Here is a 12910-nt window from a genome sequence, read left to right as displayed (position 1 = left end):
CTTTTTCTATGTGGAAAATGAGTTTCCATTCCAGTGTGAAGCTCTAGGTCTTTATGTAACTTACTATGTCAGTGAGTTCAGAAGTTGGAGGAAGCCAGTGGCATACCACATCCAGTAAGACAATGCCTAATAGAGCACTAAGATGTTAATAACTACTTCTACATCCATACTCCGCAATCCACCTGATGGTGTGTGGCGGAGGGTACTATGAGTACCACTATCAGTTCTCCCTTCTATTCCAGTCTCGTATTGTTCGTGGAAAGAAAGATTGTCGGTACGCCTCGGTGTGGGCTCTAATCTCTCTAATATTATCCTCATGGTCTCTTCATGAGATATACGTAGGAGGAAGCAACTTACTGTTTGACTCCTCCTGAAGATATGTTCTTGAAACATCAACAAAAGCCCATACCGAGCTACTGAGCATCTCTCTTGCAGAGTCTTCCACTGAAGTTTATCTGTCATCTCTGTAACGCTTGCGCGATTACTAAATGATCCTGTAATGAAGCGTGCTGCTCTCCGTTGGAACTTCTCTATCTCTTCTATCTATCAACCCTATCTGGTACGGATCCCACACTGCTGAGCAGTATTCAAGCAGTGGGCGAACAAGTGTGTTGTAACCTACTTACTTTGTTTTTGGACTGCATTTCCTTAGGATTCTTCCAATGAATCTGTCTGGCATCTGCTTTACCGGCGATCAATTTTATCTGGTCATTCCATTTTAAATCACTCCTAATGCCTACTACCAGATAATTTATGTAATTAACTGCTTCCAGTTGCTGACCTGCTATATTGTAGCTAAATGATAAAGGATCTTCTGTGTATTGGCAGCACATTTCACTTGTCTACATTGAGATTCAGTTGCCATTCCCTGCACCATGCATCAATTCGTTGCAGATCCTCTTGCATTTCAGTACAATTTTCCATTGTTACAACCTCTCGATATACTACAGCATCATCCGCAAAAAGCCTCAGTGATCTTCCCATGTTATCCACAAGGTCATTTATGTATATTGTGAATAGCAACAGTCCTAAAACACTCCCCTGTGGCACACCTGAAATCGCTCTTACTTTGGAAGACTTCTCTCCGTTGAGAATGACGTGATGCGTTCTGCTATCTAGGAACTCTTCAATCCAATCACACAACTACCTCCAAGTTGTTGAAAGCTTCCCTTTTACATTGGGTTTGCATTAGTTTTTGTGAAATTTGAGATGTATTTTCCTGAGTACCAAAATTAAGTGACCCACAATCAGATCAGCATTTACCTGCTTATTGTCTTTAGGGGTGGTTTTATAATCTAAAAAATGTGTTCTGCATATAACCTGCTACTTGTTTAGTTCCTTCTTGACCATAGTGCCCTCATGGGCTTTGCAGAGGTACCCTATCATCTTCCACTGAATAACACAGGTCAGAAAATAGGGAGCTGAGATCATCATAAAATCAAAAAATATTCTTATTGGAGCCTTCACTGTGGCACAGGCAGAGGAGAGAGAGAAGTTCCTACTTAGTGTCAAACCCAAGTGATCATAAATAGTGATTGACACAGGAATATAAACATTGTTCTCAGTAAAGAAAAGAATTACAGCTTGTTAGTGGAGTTCTACAAAGTGGACATGAAATTTTGTGGTGCAACAAAATTGCTTCATAGGTAGGGATGTGGTGATTAGCCAACCTAACTCACAGGAACTTAATTTAGTTGCGGATGATAATCTATCAGTACGTAGAAAAATAGAGTATCATACATAAACTAGAAAAACAGAAAAATTAGGTAATAGTGAAAAGACATAAATTATGAGATCTTGAAACATGTAGCTGAATAAAAGTAGTCACTGATGATGGCAGAAAAATGCTGAATCATTTTTGGGCATTTATAAACAAAAAGTTTCCGTAACAGGTGGATCAGAAATTCCAGTAATTACTCAAACTCACCTTTGGAATACCACATCTCAGATGGAACTTTGGCGAACACAAGATGTTGACATGCGTCTTACTCCCTGTACTTTTATACTAAAAACATTATTTTATTTTTCTAATCTTGTTATATAAATAACTCAAGAGTTGCTAGTATCATTTGTTGGAAAGATGATGTAGGGATATGCATCAACTTCTCCACAGTGGTATGTGTCACCACATTTCTTCATAGTGGTGTGTATCACTACACAAGGCTGCTGTGTGTCTGAGTCTCACTCTTCTGACACTGAATTTCACAGTGGAGAGCAACCCCTTACTGCTTGGTTGGATGCTGCAGTGAGGCATTCTTCAGGCCCAAATAAGCGAGTTGCATTGGTTTGGGTGTCCAATCAACAGTACTCTGCACATCGTGGAGCCAGTACCCTCCCTTTCCTTTTGACTGAAGACAAACCAGCAAAGTCAAGAACACTGGAAAGCTTATGAGCCTGTGGCATCTTGACTGGAACCAGGGGCTTCTGTCATCCCTTAGTCCTTGCCATGGAGACCTGATAAGTGCAGGTACTTTAGATGGACATACGTTACCTCGAAATAGCTTCTATGTGCCCCCATTAATAACATAGTTCCTCAAGTCAACTACTCCTGTGGACAGGTTTATTAGCTAAACTTTACAAACAGTGCTCCACGTACTGCACTAGTTTATGGTAGAAAGTAGATATTTCTATCATGTCTCAGGACCAGTTTGTTGGCAGCCAATGGGAGGATATTACATCATAGACAATGCACAGCTGTTAACCATCTGTCCTGCCATTAACAAACAAACTAATCATTTTGTGGATGGCCTTTACTCCACAGCATGCTTTTGATACATGTTGACAATTCTGTTAATGAAATACAATTATATATGTGTGTATACAGAACACATGTGCAACTTTGATTTTGAAATTTTATTAATTTTGTCTGATATACAATCCTGGTCTTGGTGAGTGGTATTGTCTGCATGGTCGTATCTTCGTGTCCTTCCGCTGCTTACAAGAGGTTCTTGTATTGGGGTGTAGAGCAGTGTTTCACTGCCTCTCTTCAAATACTATTAACAGCTTTCTCTCAGAGATGGATCTATGTTGTGGCAGACGTGATATATAGCCTTCCCTGAGGTTTAGGTTAGCCTCAAAACTGACACTTTCCCCTTATTTCCTGTTTTTGTCCACAGTCCTGCTGGATACAAATCAATATTGGAAAGAAGAGTGCAAAAATAATTCATGAAAACCCAGTTTTACATTAAGTGTTACATGTTTTTTTGTTTGGCCACTGCAAACAGCCTTTTTCCCTGAACATTCACTTTGATCCCACTCTAACATCTAATATGTCAAAGTAGTTGTTAGATTAAACACTGTGTTTGTCTCTCCATTGAAATAAAAATATGTCATTGGCTACATAAATCGGCTTTTCAGCCATCATAACTTCCCATTACAGCCTGCAACAGGTGTTACCAATATACACTTAGGGGTTGGAGAGGGGATGGCCCATGAAAAAGTTGTACCAGCTTAACTTGGGTGGTCATATTTTCCTCCAGGGTTGCAGATGTATAACTTCATTTTCTGTCTGAGGTGTTTTTTAACTTTATAAATAAAAAGAACTTATGTGACTTCCATGTGCAAAATAGTAGTGAGAAGCATTTTAACTAGCTTGCTTCATCAGTGTTTCCACATTTACACTGGGCAAAACCAAAGTACCTTCTTCAAACTTGTTGCTGTCAAGACATGTACTTGATGCAGTCATCTACATGGTGCCATGACTCACCCCACACTACTGTCAACAGTAGTTTCCTTATTGTGGTGGCTTGTGACATTATTCCATGGTGTCAAAAGACCCCTATGTCATAATTATAATGTCATATGAACCAAATTACGTTTCATGTAATTGAAAGTTCTGCTGTCAGCCGATTGTAATGGATACATTCAAATGCCCAAATGATATTTGGAGTTTCTCATAAATGGCCAGTTCTATTTTCTTGCAGATTCTATTTATAATATATTGATTGAAATAACTTAAATTCCAAAATAAAAATCAAGAAATGCTATTGTGATGTGTAAAGTGATTCAATGTGAATTCCATTTGAACAAGTCATAGTTCTGACTTCCAATAAATATTAGTAATATCAGGTCCAATATCTAAAAAGGAAACAAAAAGTGAATATTTGCATTACACAGTAAAAATAAGTTAAATAGCAGGGTAGATGAATGGAATTTAAAGCTAATCAAATACCTATAACAGAAAGCTTAGGTTACATAAAACTAACTTTTGTAAAATTGTATGTTTTACTTTATAAAGGAGTTAGCATCTGAACCAGTATTTTACATGTAATAAGAGAGCTTGCAGTTGAACTTGGACGTAGGAAAAGAGTGGAGAGCTCAATAGAATTGTATTACAAGCTTGAAGCCATTGACCACATCACACTTCACCAAGCATTTTGCAGGCAATTGACCGGTTTTTCCTACTCGTGCACACTTCAAGCGCAAAAGGTTCTCTATTTGGCTTCATTCATACAGCACACAGTTCAGTTTAGTAATGTTACTGGAGTTTCTCAGTCATGCAACTGCAAATATCGTAATAGTAATTCATGTTGGCACCTACATAAACACTGTGAGTAATCAACAGCTTCCATTCATTAGCAAATACAGTGCATTTCTGTGCAGATAAATTTATTCAGTTCCTCACAATAATGAATAAATGTTGCAGTAAAACAGTAGAAATTCTAAGATTTGTCACATAGTATGATTTGCTTAATGATACCCAGAAATGACTGCCTGCTTACGCAAATCCTGACATGCTCAGTGCCTTGCGTCAATGCTGGTGACTGGGACCATCCCTGGCAGAGTTGCCTCAAATCAAATTACAATGGTGGCACACTATTTAAATGTTTAAATAATGAACGAAATGGGATGACAGTGGTACTGGCGTGTGTAATTTTTTCCATGGAATGAAATGGTATTGCATTTGTGCAATTTTCTTTGGGCCAACTACCCACAATAACATGTCAACATGTCTCCCTTGCAAAATGAGCAAAATTTTAGTTGAGAAAAATAATATTGTGTGTGTGTGTGTGTGTGTGTGTGTGTGTGTGTGTGTGTGTGTGTGTGTGTGTGTGTGTGTGTGTAATAGGAGTAGCTACTTGGCAAGGATGAAATAATTTGTCTCCAAATTAAACAGAGTCTTGATTTCAAGTGTATGGATCAATTGGAATGAAAGTAAATCTAATTTAACATGACACAGTTTCTTGTTACCTATTGCCAGTAAGTGAATATATGTGACCAATAGGTTTTTAGCCCCACATGATGTGTGACCACCAATCAAGTGCAAGGGACAGAAGCTTTGAATATGCCATTCTTTCTTTTTTCAGTTTCTTGAAGGTACGCTAAAGATTGGAATGCCAAGTCTCCATATAAAGCAAGACTTAGAACTGAAACAGGAGGATGGCATTGAGCGTGATGTAAGTTTTCACATCAGTGATGTATTGTGCATGAAGTACTGTATGAATATCATGAAATGCATTGGGTGCAGTATATTTCAGTGATCATAAATGAAGAAACCTTAAAACCGATGATATTAGCACTCCTCCAGAATGTTTATAGCATTTCAATTGACTGTAGGTATATTGTTCGGTTGTATGTAATGGTATTTGAATGAAACTTGTAGGAAACATAAGTTTATTAACTGTAACCCACAGTAATTTTATTGTACATGTAAATAATGAATGCCTCAAATTCGTTCTTGGAACAAATGTACCAAAGATGACTTCCTTGCAGCAGCTATCAATTTATTTGTCTGTCAGAGTTCTATAATAGAAAAGATGTAAGATGTAAGAGGTAAAGCAATCAACTGTATGCAGTATGTTATCAGATAAGTATTGTGTTTGTCATACTATTTCTTTTCGCTGAAGTATTTAATGAAAAACAAACTGCATTACTGGAATTGTTTGCTCTGTGTAAAGACAATGGGTTTATCCAGTATGTATGGCGTAAATTTACAGTGTAATGGAACATTGCTTATCCCAAACTGCTTGCAAAGAGAAAACGTGATAGCAAGAATTTTTGTAAACAGCATTAAATTTAGTACATTATGCTGATAGTCTGTGAAATTCCATATTAGTTTGATTAACTATCACCATAGTGTACTAAATTTAATGCTGACGAAGGTTTGTCAGATCTCCAGCCACATGGTAGTATTGATATCATGCGATGTTTCAGGAAGTCATGTTACCCATCTTCTGGCGTAGTGTCGAGATTCGTGGGGAGTGGGCTATTTATATGTGCTAGCAACCCCCTCCACTAGACCTCGGGTGGCTGCAGTGGTTGGGATGGTGGCCACATTCGGTTATCGGTGTAAGCATTATGTCTGTGTCCTCAGCAGAGGGCGTTGACGGTCGTGCTCCCGATGGATTGCCACTATCGCAGGGTTCCATGGTGCGCTGATTTGCTATCTATCATATCTGTTGACCAGATTGTCGTGAATCCTTATTTCTAAGGATTGTTTGATAATGCTTTCCCAGAAGCCAGATGTTCAGCACAGTACTTTCGTGTTTTCGAAGTTAAAGGTGTGTTCTGCTGTGGCTGATTTTTCTGTGTGACCTGGTCGCACACATCTGATATGATCTCCGCAGCATTTAGATATACAGCGCTGTGTTTGCCCATTATATTGTTTTCCGCATTCGCATGGTATGTTATATATACTCCTGGTGTGTTAAGGTTCAGCGGATCTTTAGTAGAACCTAGGAGCTCCCTGGTCTTTGATGGTGGTCAGAGAATGCTTTTGATATTGTATTTGTCCAAATGTCATGCTATTTTGACCAGGAGCGGAACCGTGTACAGAAGGAATGCGAGATGGTCTCCTTCTTCTTCATCATCTTTTTCTGGGGTTCACTGATTCCTTCTTCCTTTGAAGTGCTCTGTTGATCTGTGTTTGACTGTAGCCATTTTGGTGCAAGACTTCCCTCAGGTGTTAATGCTCGGATGGTAGGCTTTCTTTGTCACAGATGGCATGCACCCTATGTACCAGGATGGTCGGTACTGTTTGTCTTTGTACTGGTTGGTGGCAGCTTGTTGCACGAAGGTATAGATAGGTCTGTGTGTCTTCTTCCTATGTACTGCATGGCCTAGTGAACCATCTGCCTTCCTCTTAATTAAAATATCAAGGATGGGGAGTCAGCCATTTTCCTCCATTTCCATTGTAAATTTGGTGTTCGGATGCTAGCACTTGTTTGCCATGTCTGCATATGACAGAAGTGTCATGGACATAGCTGAAGAAGTGCTTTGGTTTCTGTCTCGCAGTTTGAAGGGCCACCACTTCGACATGTTCCATATAGAGGTTGGCAATCACAGGAGCCTGTGGGGAGCCCATGGCCACACCATCGATCTGTTCGAAGAATTCCCCATGGCACTGAAAGCAGGTGGTTGTTAGTGCTTGTTTGAAGAGCCTGACTGTTTGTGGGTCAAAGTGCTGGGCTAAAACTGCCAAGGAGTGTTGAAGGGGCTTTTTTGTGAAAAGCGACGTCACGTTGAAGCTCACGAGTAGGTCCTCAATTTGTAGTCACATGTCCCTGAGTATTTTTACGAATTTGGCTGAGTTTCTCACATTGTGGCTGCAGTCCCCCACAAGGGGTTTGAGCAGTGTTTCTAGGAGTTTAGCAAGTCCGTAACAGTAGAGTTCGAGTCTACAATTGGTCCAGAGGTACCCCTTCCTTATGGGTCTTAGGGAGTCCATAGAGGCTTGGTATTGCTGGTGCTCTGGGGTACAGGTGCTTCTTCATTGGCTCAGGTAAGTAAGATTTCTTAAGCAGAGCTATCGTCTTTCTACTTATCGTCAGGGTTGGATCCGTCTTCAGCCTCTTGTAGGCCTCATCTTGTTGCAGCAGGTTTTCTGCTGGTATTCGGCAGTGCTTAATAGCACTGTAGCATTCCCTTTGTCTGCTGGTAGGATCGTTATTTCACGGTCATCTCTAAGGGACCAAAGAGCTGCTCGTTCTTCCGCAGATATGTTATTTTTAGGCAATTGAAATCTGTCGATTATTCTGGAAGTTTCCCATGTGACTTCCTCTGCTTCCTCCTTGGGAAGCATTTGTACTGCTTCTTCCATGCCACTGATAATGTCTCATTTCCAGATTGTTCTGGGGATGGGGGCAAAATTCAGTCCTTTCTTGAGGACTGCGATCGTGGCAGCAGCCAGTTCTTTTCCAGTCAAATTGACCATGGCTCTGGTGTCATTCATCTCCTTTTTTGTCTAAAACATTGCAAGACATCAATGCTACCACCCGACTGGAGACGCGAGAAACCTTCAACAACAGTTTACGCCGGGAAAGCCTACAGGTAAATTTGATGCTATTTATAAAAATTTGTAATCCTTAGTAGAAATCTGTTTTGTAATGGTATCCAGCTCTGTGGACTAAGATCAGTTGTGGTGAGTATTAGAATTTTTACTGGGTAGACGTGATTGGAAAATGAAAAAGAACAGAAGTCTCACATTTCAGATGTGGGATTAGAGAATGCTGCTGAAAATTAAGTGAACTTAGAGGGAATATGTAGTCCTCAGCAGAACAGTCGATGAAAGAAATGAACGGAAAATGCTGACGAAAAGAAGGGACAGGATGATAGGATAAGTGTTAAGACATAAGGTAGTGAACTAGTCAGATGTTTCCTTCTCACTTGGGGAAAAATGCTACTATTACACATATCATATAGGAACTTTAAATGGAGTGTAGTTAATCTTGTTATGTAGTCAATTGTGGAACCTCATCAAGCACTGGCAACTCTAAACTAGTAGATAAAGAAGTGCTTTTTTGAAGGGTATATCTTGCAAAATAATTGTGCTAACAAAATATGAGGCATTAGAGCTAATATAGATGCTTCTTGGCAATTGTTCTCCCCAAACACCACCTTCAAATGGAATAGGAAATGGTGAAGTAATGTATGTAGTGGTATCAGAAGTACCCTCTGGCATGGACCATTAGGTCACTAGTCTAGTGTAGATGTAGGTGTACAAAGAATCAGATATTAATAGGCAGGGATATGGACTATAATCACACATTTATTGTGAGACACATTTGGGAGAGATTGAGCGAATAAGGAATCCATTTCTTAAAGATCACAGTACTCACAGACAATGATTGCACAGCACTGGGAGTGTGTTGAAAAACATCGTTCTCGTTGTCCAAGTGCATTCAGCATAATACTTGAGAAATAACTGTGATATATTGAATGGGAGAATCTGTGCTTGGCACAGTCACGGCAAATTCCAGAGCTAAGAAGGTTGTCTGTAGCATGTATGAAAGTTAGTCTGTAGGGCATTATCCAAGGAAACAGATGTGGTGGTTCTTACTTTCGGAGTAATGTAGTGTGTGCCACTTCATACTGAATTTCATGTTTGCCACCATTGAGGACTGTTGACACATGGGTACAAGCAACAGCTGAATGTAAAGCACTATAGCATTATTACATCAGTAACTTTAAAATTTTGAAAATGATTGTGTGTAAAATCACAATCTCCAGTAAAATTAAAACTGAGGCATGTGATGTATAATCTCCTCACAATTACTTTGGGATTGACACTAGAGTAGGAACACATGGAGATGCAAAACGAAGTTGCTTCATTCTTCCCTGACTGTTCGCATGATCTGACATTCCATTGAACACACTCAAATTTGCATATTAATCAGTGTACAAAGGTGGAAGTGGGATCAATAGATTCTGGAAGAGTTTCACTACATTCTCATTTGAGATGTGTTTGTGGCAATATATTTTTAATTTTATATGCAGAATATTTTCGAAAAGGCATTGTTCAATGTTCCTGAAAATTTGACTTACAGGGAAACTTTGTTACTAAGTGCAAATGTCCAAATTGTGTTAACAAAATATTTAGAATAAATCTTATTTTCAACAGCTCTAAACTCTGTCAGAGATGTCTAACATAAGATTAATTTAAATTAAACATGATGTGTGATGCTCTGCTCATGTGATAAGGTATCAGTCACCTGTTTTGTTGAAACACAGCACAGCATTTACGGTTAACATGACATTACATTTTCTGATCAAACATTACAAATCTTTGTAGCAAGAAAGGTACCCATTTTGGTAGAGGTATGGAAATTTATGTATGAAAGTAAGAAGAGTAGTGATAACATCATTCACTACATTCCAGTTGCAACTATTATGATGGAAACAATGAAGATTTTGTTAGTGTCATTAGTGCTGAATTCCTGAGGTGCACTTCATTTGATTGTAGTTGCCAATAACAGCTTTCTTAGTAACAATTAAAATTTATGAAAATACAATCTGCTCTGCACGTATATATACCACACATTCCCTGGTAATTTTCCTAACAGCTTCATTACTGAGTTCCCCAACTGTGGACAGTGTAGCTTTTTTACTTGTTTCATCACTGTTTTGCAACATAACTGTCAATTTAGGTCCCTATCAGTTGTGTTGGGTTGAAGTGCCAGTGAGAACTTGTCAGCCTAATTATTTTATGGCTGTGTTTTTGTCAGCCAGTCAGTTTTTGTATGTGGGCAACTGTGGTTTATGGAGAGGTATTGGATTTATATGCTCCATCTTTTTAAATGTTTCACTTACTTCCACTTACAGATGCTGAAGCCAATAATTTCCTCCATTTATTTTAGCATAAGGTTCTCATCAACAACAGAACATTTGGGAGCACTATCAACCACAGATGTTGATGATGTAGTCAGATTATGCACAAACGATTTATCTCAACTGATTTTGGTTTTCTATAGCAATGTCTTGAACAAGAGTGATATCGATATATCCACTGAATAACTTTTGCTGAAGTTGCTTTTAACATTCTTAAGCACTGCACACTCCAGAACTGATAACAGTAATGACAGGTAAAATTTCAATCCTATAAGTGTACAAAATGAACACAAACAGAAACTCATAGTGCAGTGAGCGATTCCATAAGACTGCAAGCTGCCTAAAACTGAACTGTACTACAGCTGCATAGTATATTGGGAGTGTGGTGAAGGTGTATCCCTTGGGATAGAGTGAATGTATGATCTGCAGTCTTTGAATGTGTCCACACTATTTCATATCTAGCTGCCAGTCCTAAAGTAATTCTGTATAGAGTTAAATTAAATTACCCCGTTGCTTTCTAGAACCAGGTCCTTGATTGTGACACAGGCAGACAATGCAAAACAAATTTTGCAGGCTGAAAATCTTGGACATTATCTTGGGTCCAGTGCAAGACACTACTGAGGATTGGAGAGGAGGAGAAGTCAAAAGAATACATTGTCCAGTAATGGGTGTCAAATGCCTGAACTCATTTGAGCTAAAGCTGTGAGTGTGAGAACAAGATAAGTGGATAAATGCGGGCAACAATAGGCAGGTGAAGGCTGAAGACAAGTGATAAATGGTGTGTGGATGGGAGAAGCACAACATCGCAACTCGAGGCAAATTTCTAGGTTGCCAGATGATGGTCAGGGTCAGTAAGTGCTGTGCTGTGAAGTATACAGTGTAGGAGAGAGCTGCCAGTGTCTCTGCAAAGAGCACAGTGAAATGTACCACAAGGTGGAATCATGGGAATGTGAGTTAGAAAAGCTGATCAGCAAATTGTCTTTGTATGGACAGATTTGCACAAGCTGTATTAATTCGAATATTCTTTGTTATTTTCTTGAAGGTCTGTTGGGAGTATTTCCCCACAGAGATTGTATCAGTGAGGATCCCAGACTAAGTTTGGGGTGGGATGATCTGGATAACATTTCCAGCATTCACATCACTGATATTACATGTAGAATGAGAAAAGTCACTGGCTAATGGAAATAATCATAGATCGTGAATTTCCTAGAGATCAGCAGTATATTAGTAACCAGCTGAGTTCGTGGTATTGCCAGGGTAAGTATATATTCCAATCTGTTAGTCCATCTTCTCCTACCACATTCATTCCATCTCCTCCTTTTTCACTCTTCTGTCTCCTCCTCACCCACCATTTTCCCATCTTCTCACCCACTCTCTTTGCCTGTCTCGTCCTTGCCCTTTGTCTCTGCCCCTCAACTTCTTCTCAAGCTGTGCAGTCCTTGCAGGCAGAATGACATACCTGTCTACTTACAGTGTCATGTAGCCATAGTACTTCAACTACCACCTTCAAAAATAATGTATTAGTCAGCAGTGTGAAACACATACCAAGCAGCAGTAGGAATCAACTATTTCTTATGACTAGACATAGCCATGTTCCAGTTAAAGTTGTGCTCAATGCTATGGGCTGGTGGAAACTTGTTAACAAAATTAAATTTTTTTGTTGATGAGAAAGCAATGACGTTGCCGAGGCAAAGGATGAAAGAATACACAAAACAAATATAAAATGTCCAATTTTCTGTTTGCAAGTTGCGGCAAGAAGTATGTAATACTGAGATGAGTAGAAATGGAATATCTATGCCAGTGGAAAAGCAGCAACATGTACAGTATAAATGCCTGGGAAATGTGATAAATGTGTTGTATGGCAGAAATTCTGTGAGCTTATGAACAATGCAAAAAAGTACCAACTTTGCTAGAGGTTAACAGCTTATGTTGAAGAGAAATGGACTGCTAGCTAGCAGACAGTCCGACAAGGGGATAGGAAAACAGATTGAGGCTGCTGTTATTTAAAATGCTGGGTATCCCACCCAAAAACCATTTGTCATGGTGGCATTTGTTACACATATATCGACAAATTTAAATCTCTCTAAAAGATCACACCTCGTTTAGTAGAGCAGATGAGGTTTGTGGTTTAGATCCTATTACACAATGAATTTTCCTTCTCTTTTCCTCTACACTTCATGTACTGTCACACTGGATGACAGCTTCAGTGCGTGTCGTGATAGGAAAATCAGTAAGATACTTTTGTTGCACCATGAACGTTGTATGTACAGCTTGCCACTGGTGTATTTAATTTGCAATAAATTTGAGAAACAACTTACTAGGGACATTATTCATCATTTGTTTTTTATATTAATTTTACAGCCAT

General features: G+C 39.1%; 1 protein-coding gene across 1 annotated transcript in view; it reads left to right on the top strand.

Annotated features, from left to right (window-relative positions):
• The window catches only part of LOC124553228 (zinc finger protein 3 homolog), a 198795-nt gene that overhangs the window by 15181 nt on the left and 170704 nt on the right, over positions 1 to 12910 (top strand). Inside the window, exon 3 of the mRNA XM_047127118.1 lies at positions 5307 to 5396. Coding sequence (XP_046983074.1) covers positions 5307 to 5396 — 90 coding nt within the window. The remainder of the gene's footprint in view (positions 1 to 5306; positions 5397 to 12910) is intronic.

Source organism: Schistocerca americana, chromosome 11, assembly GCF_021461395.2.
Source record: "Schistocerca americana isolate TAMUIC-IGC-003095 chromosome 11, iqSchAmer2.1, whole genome shotgun sequence".
In the NCBI taxonomy this organism is placed as follows: Eukaryota; Metazoa; Arthropoda; class Insecta; order Orthoptera; family Acrididae; genus Schistocerca; species Schistocerca americana.
Note: the sequence above shows the minus strand (reverse complement) of the source record. Positions and strands in the feature narration are given on the sequence as shown.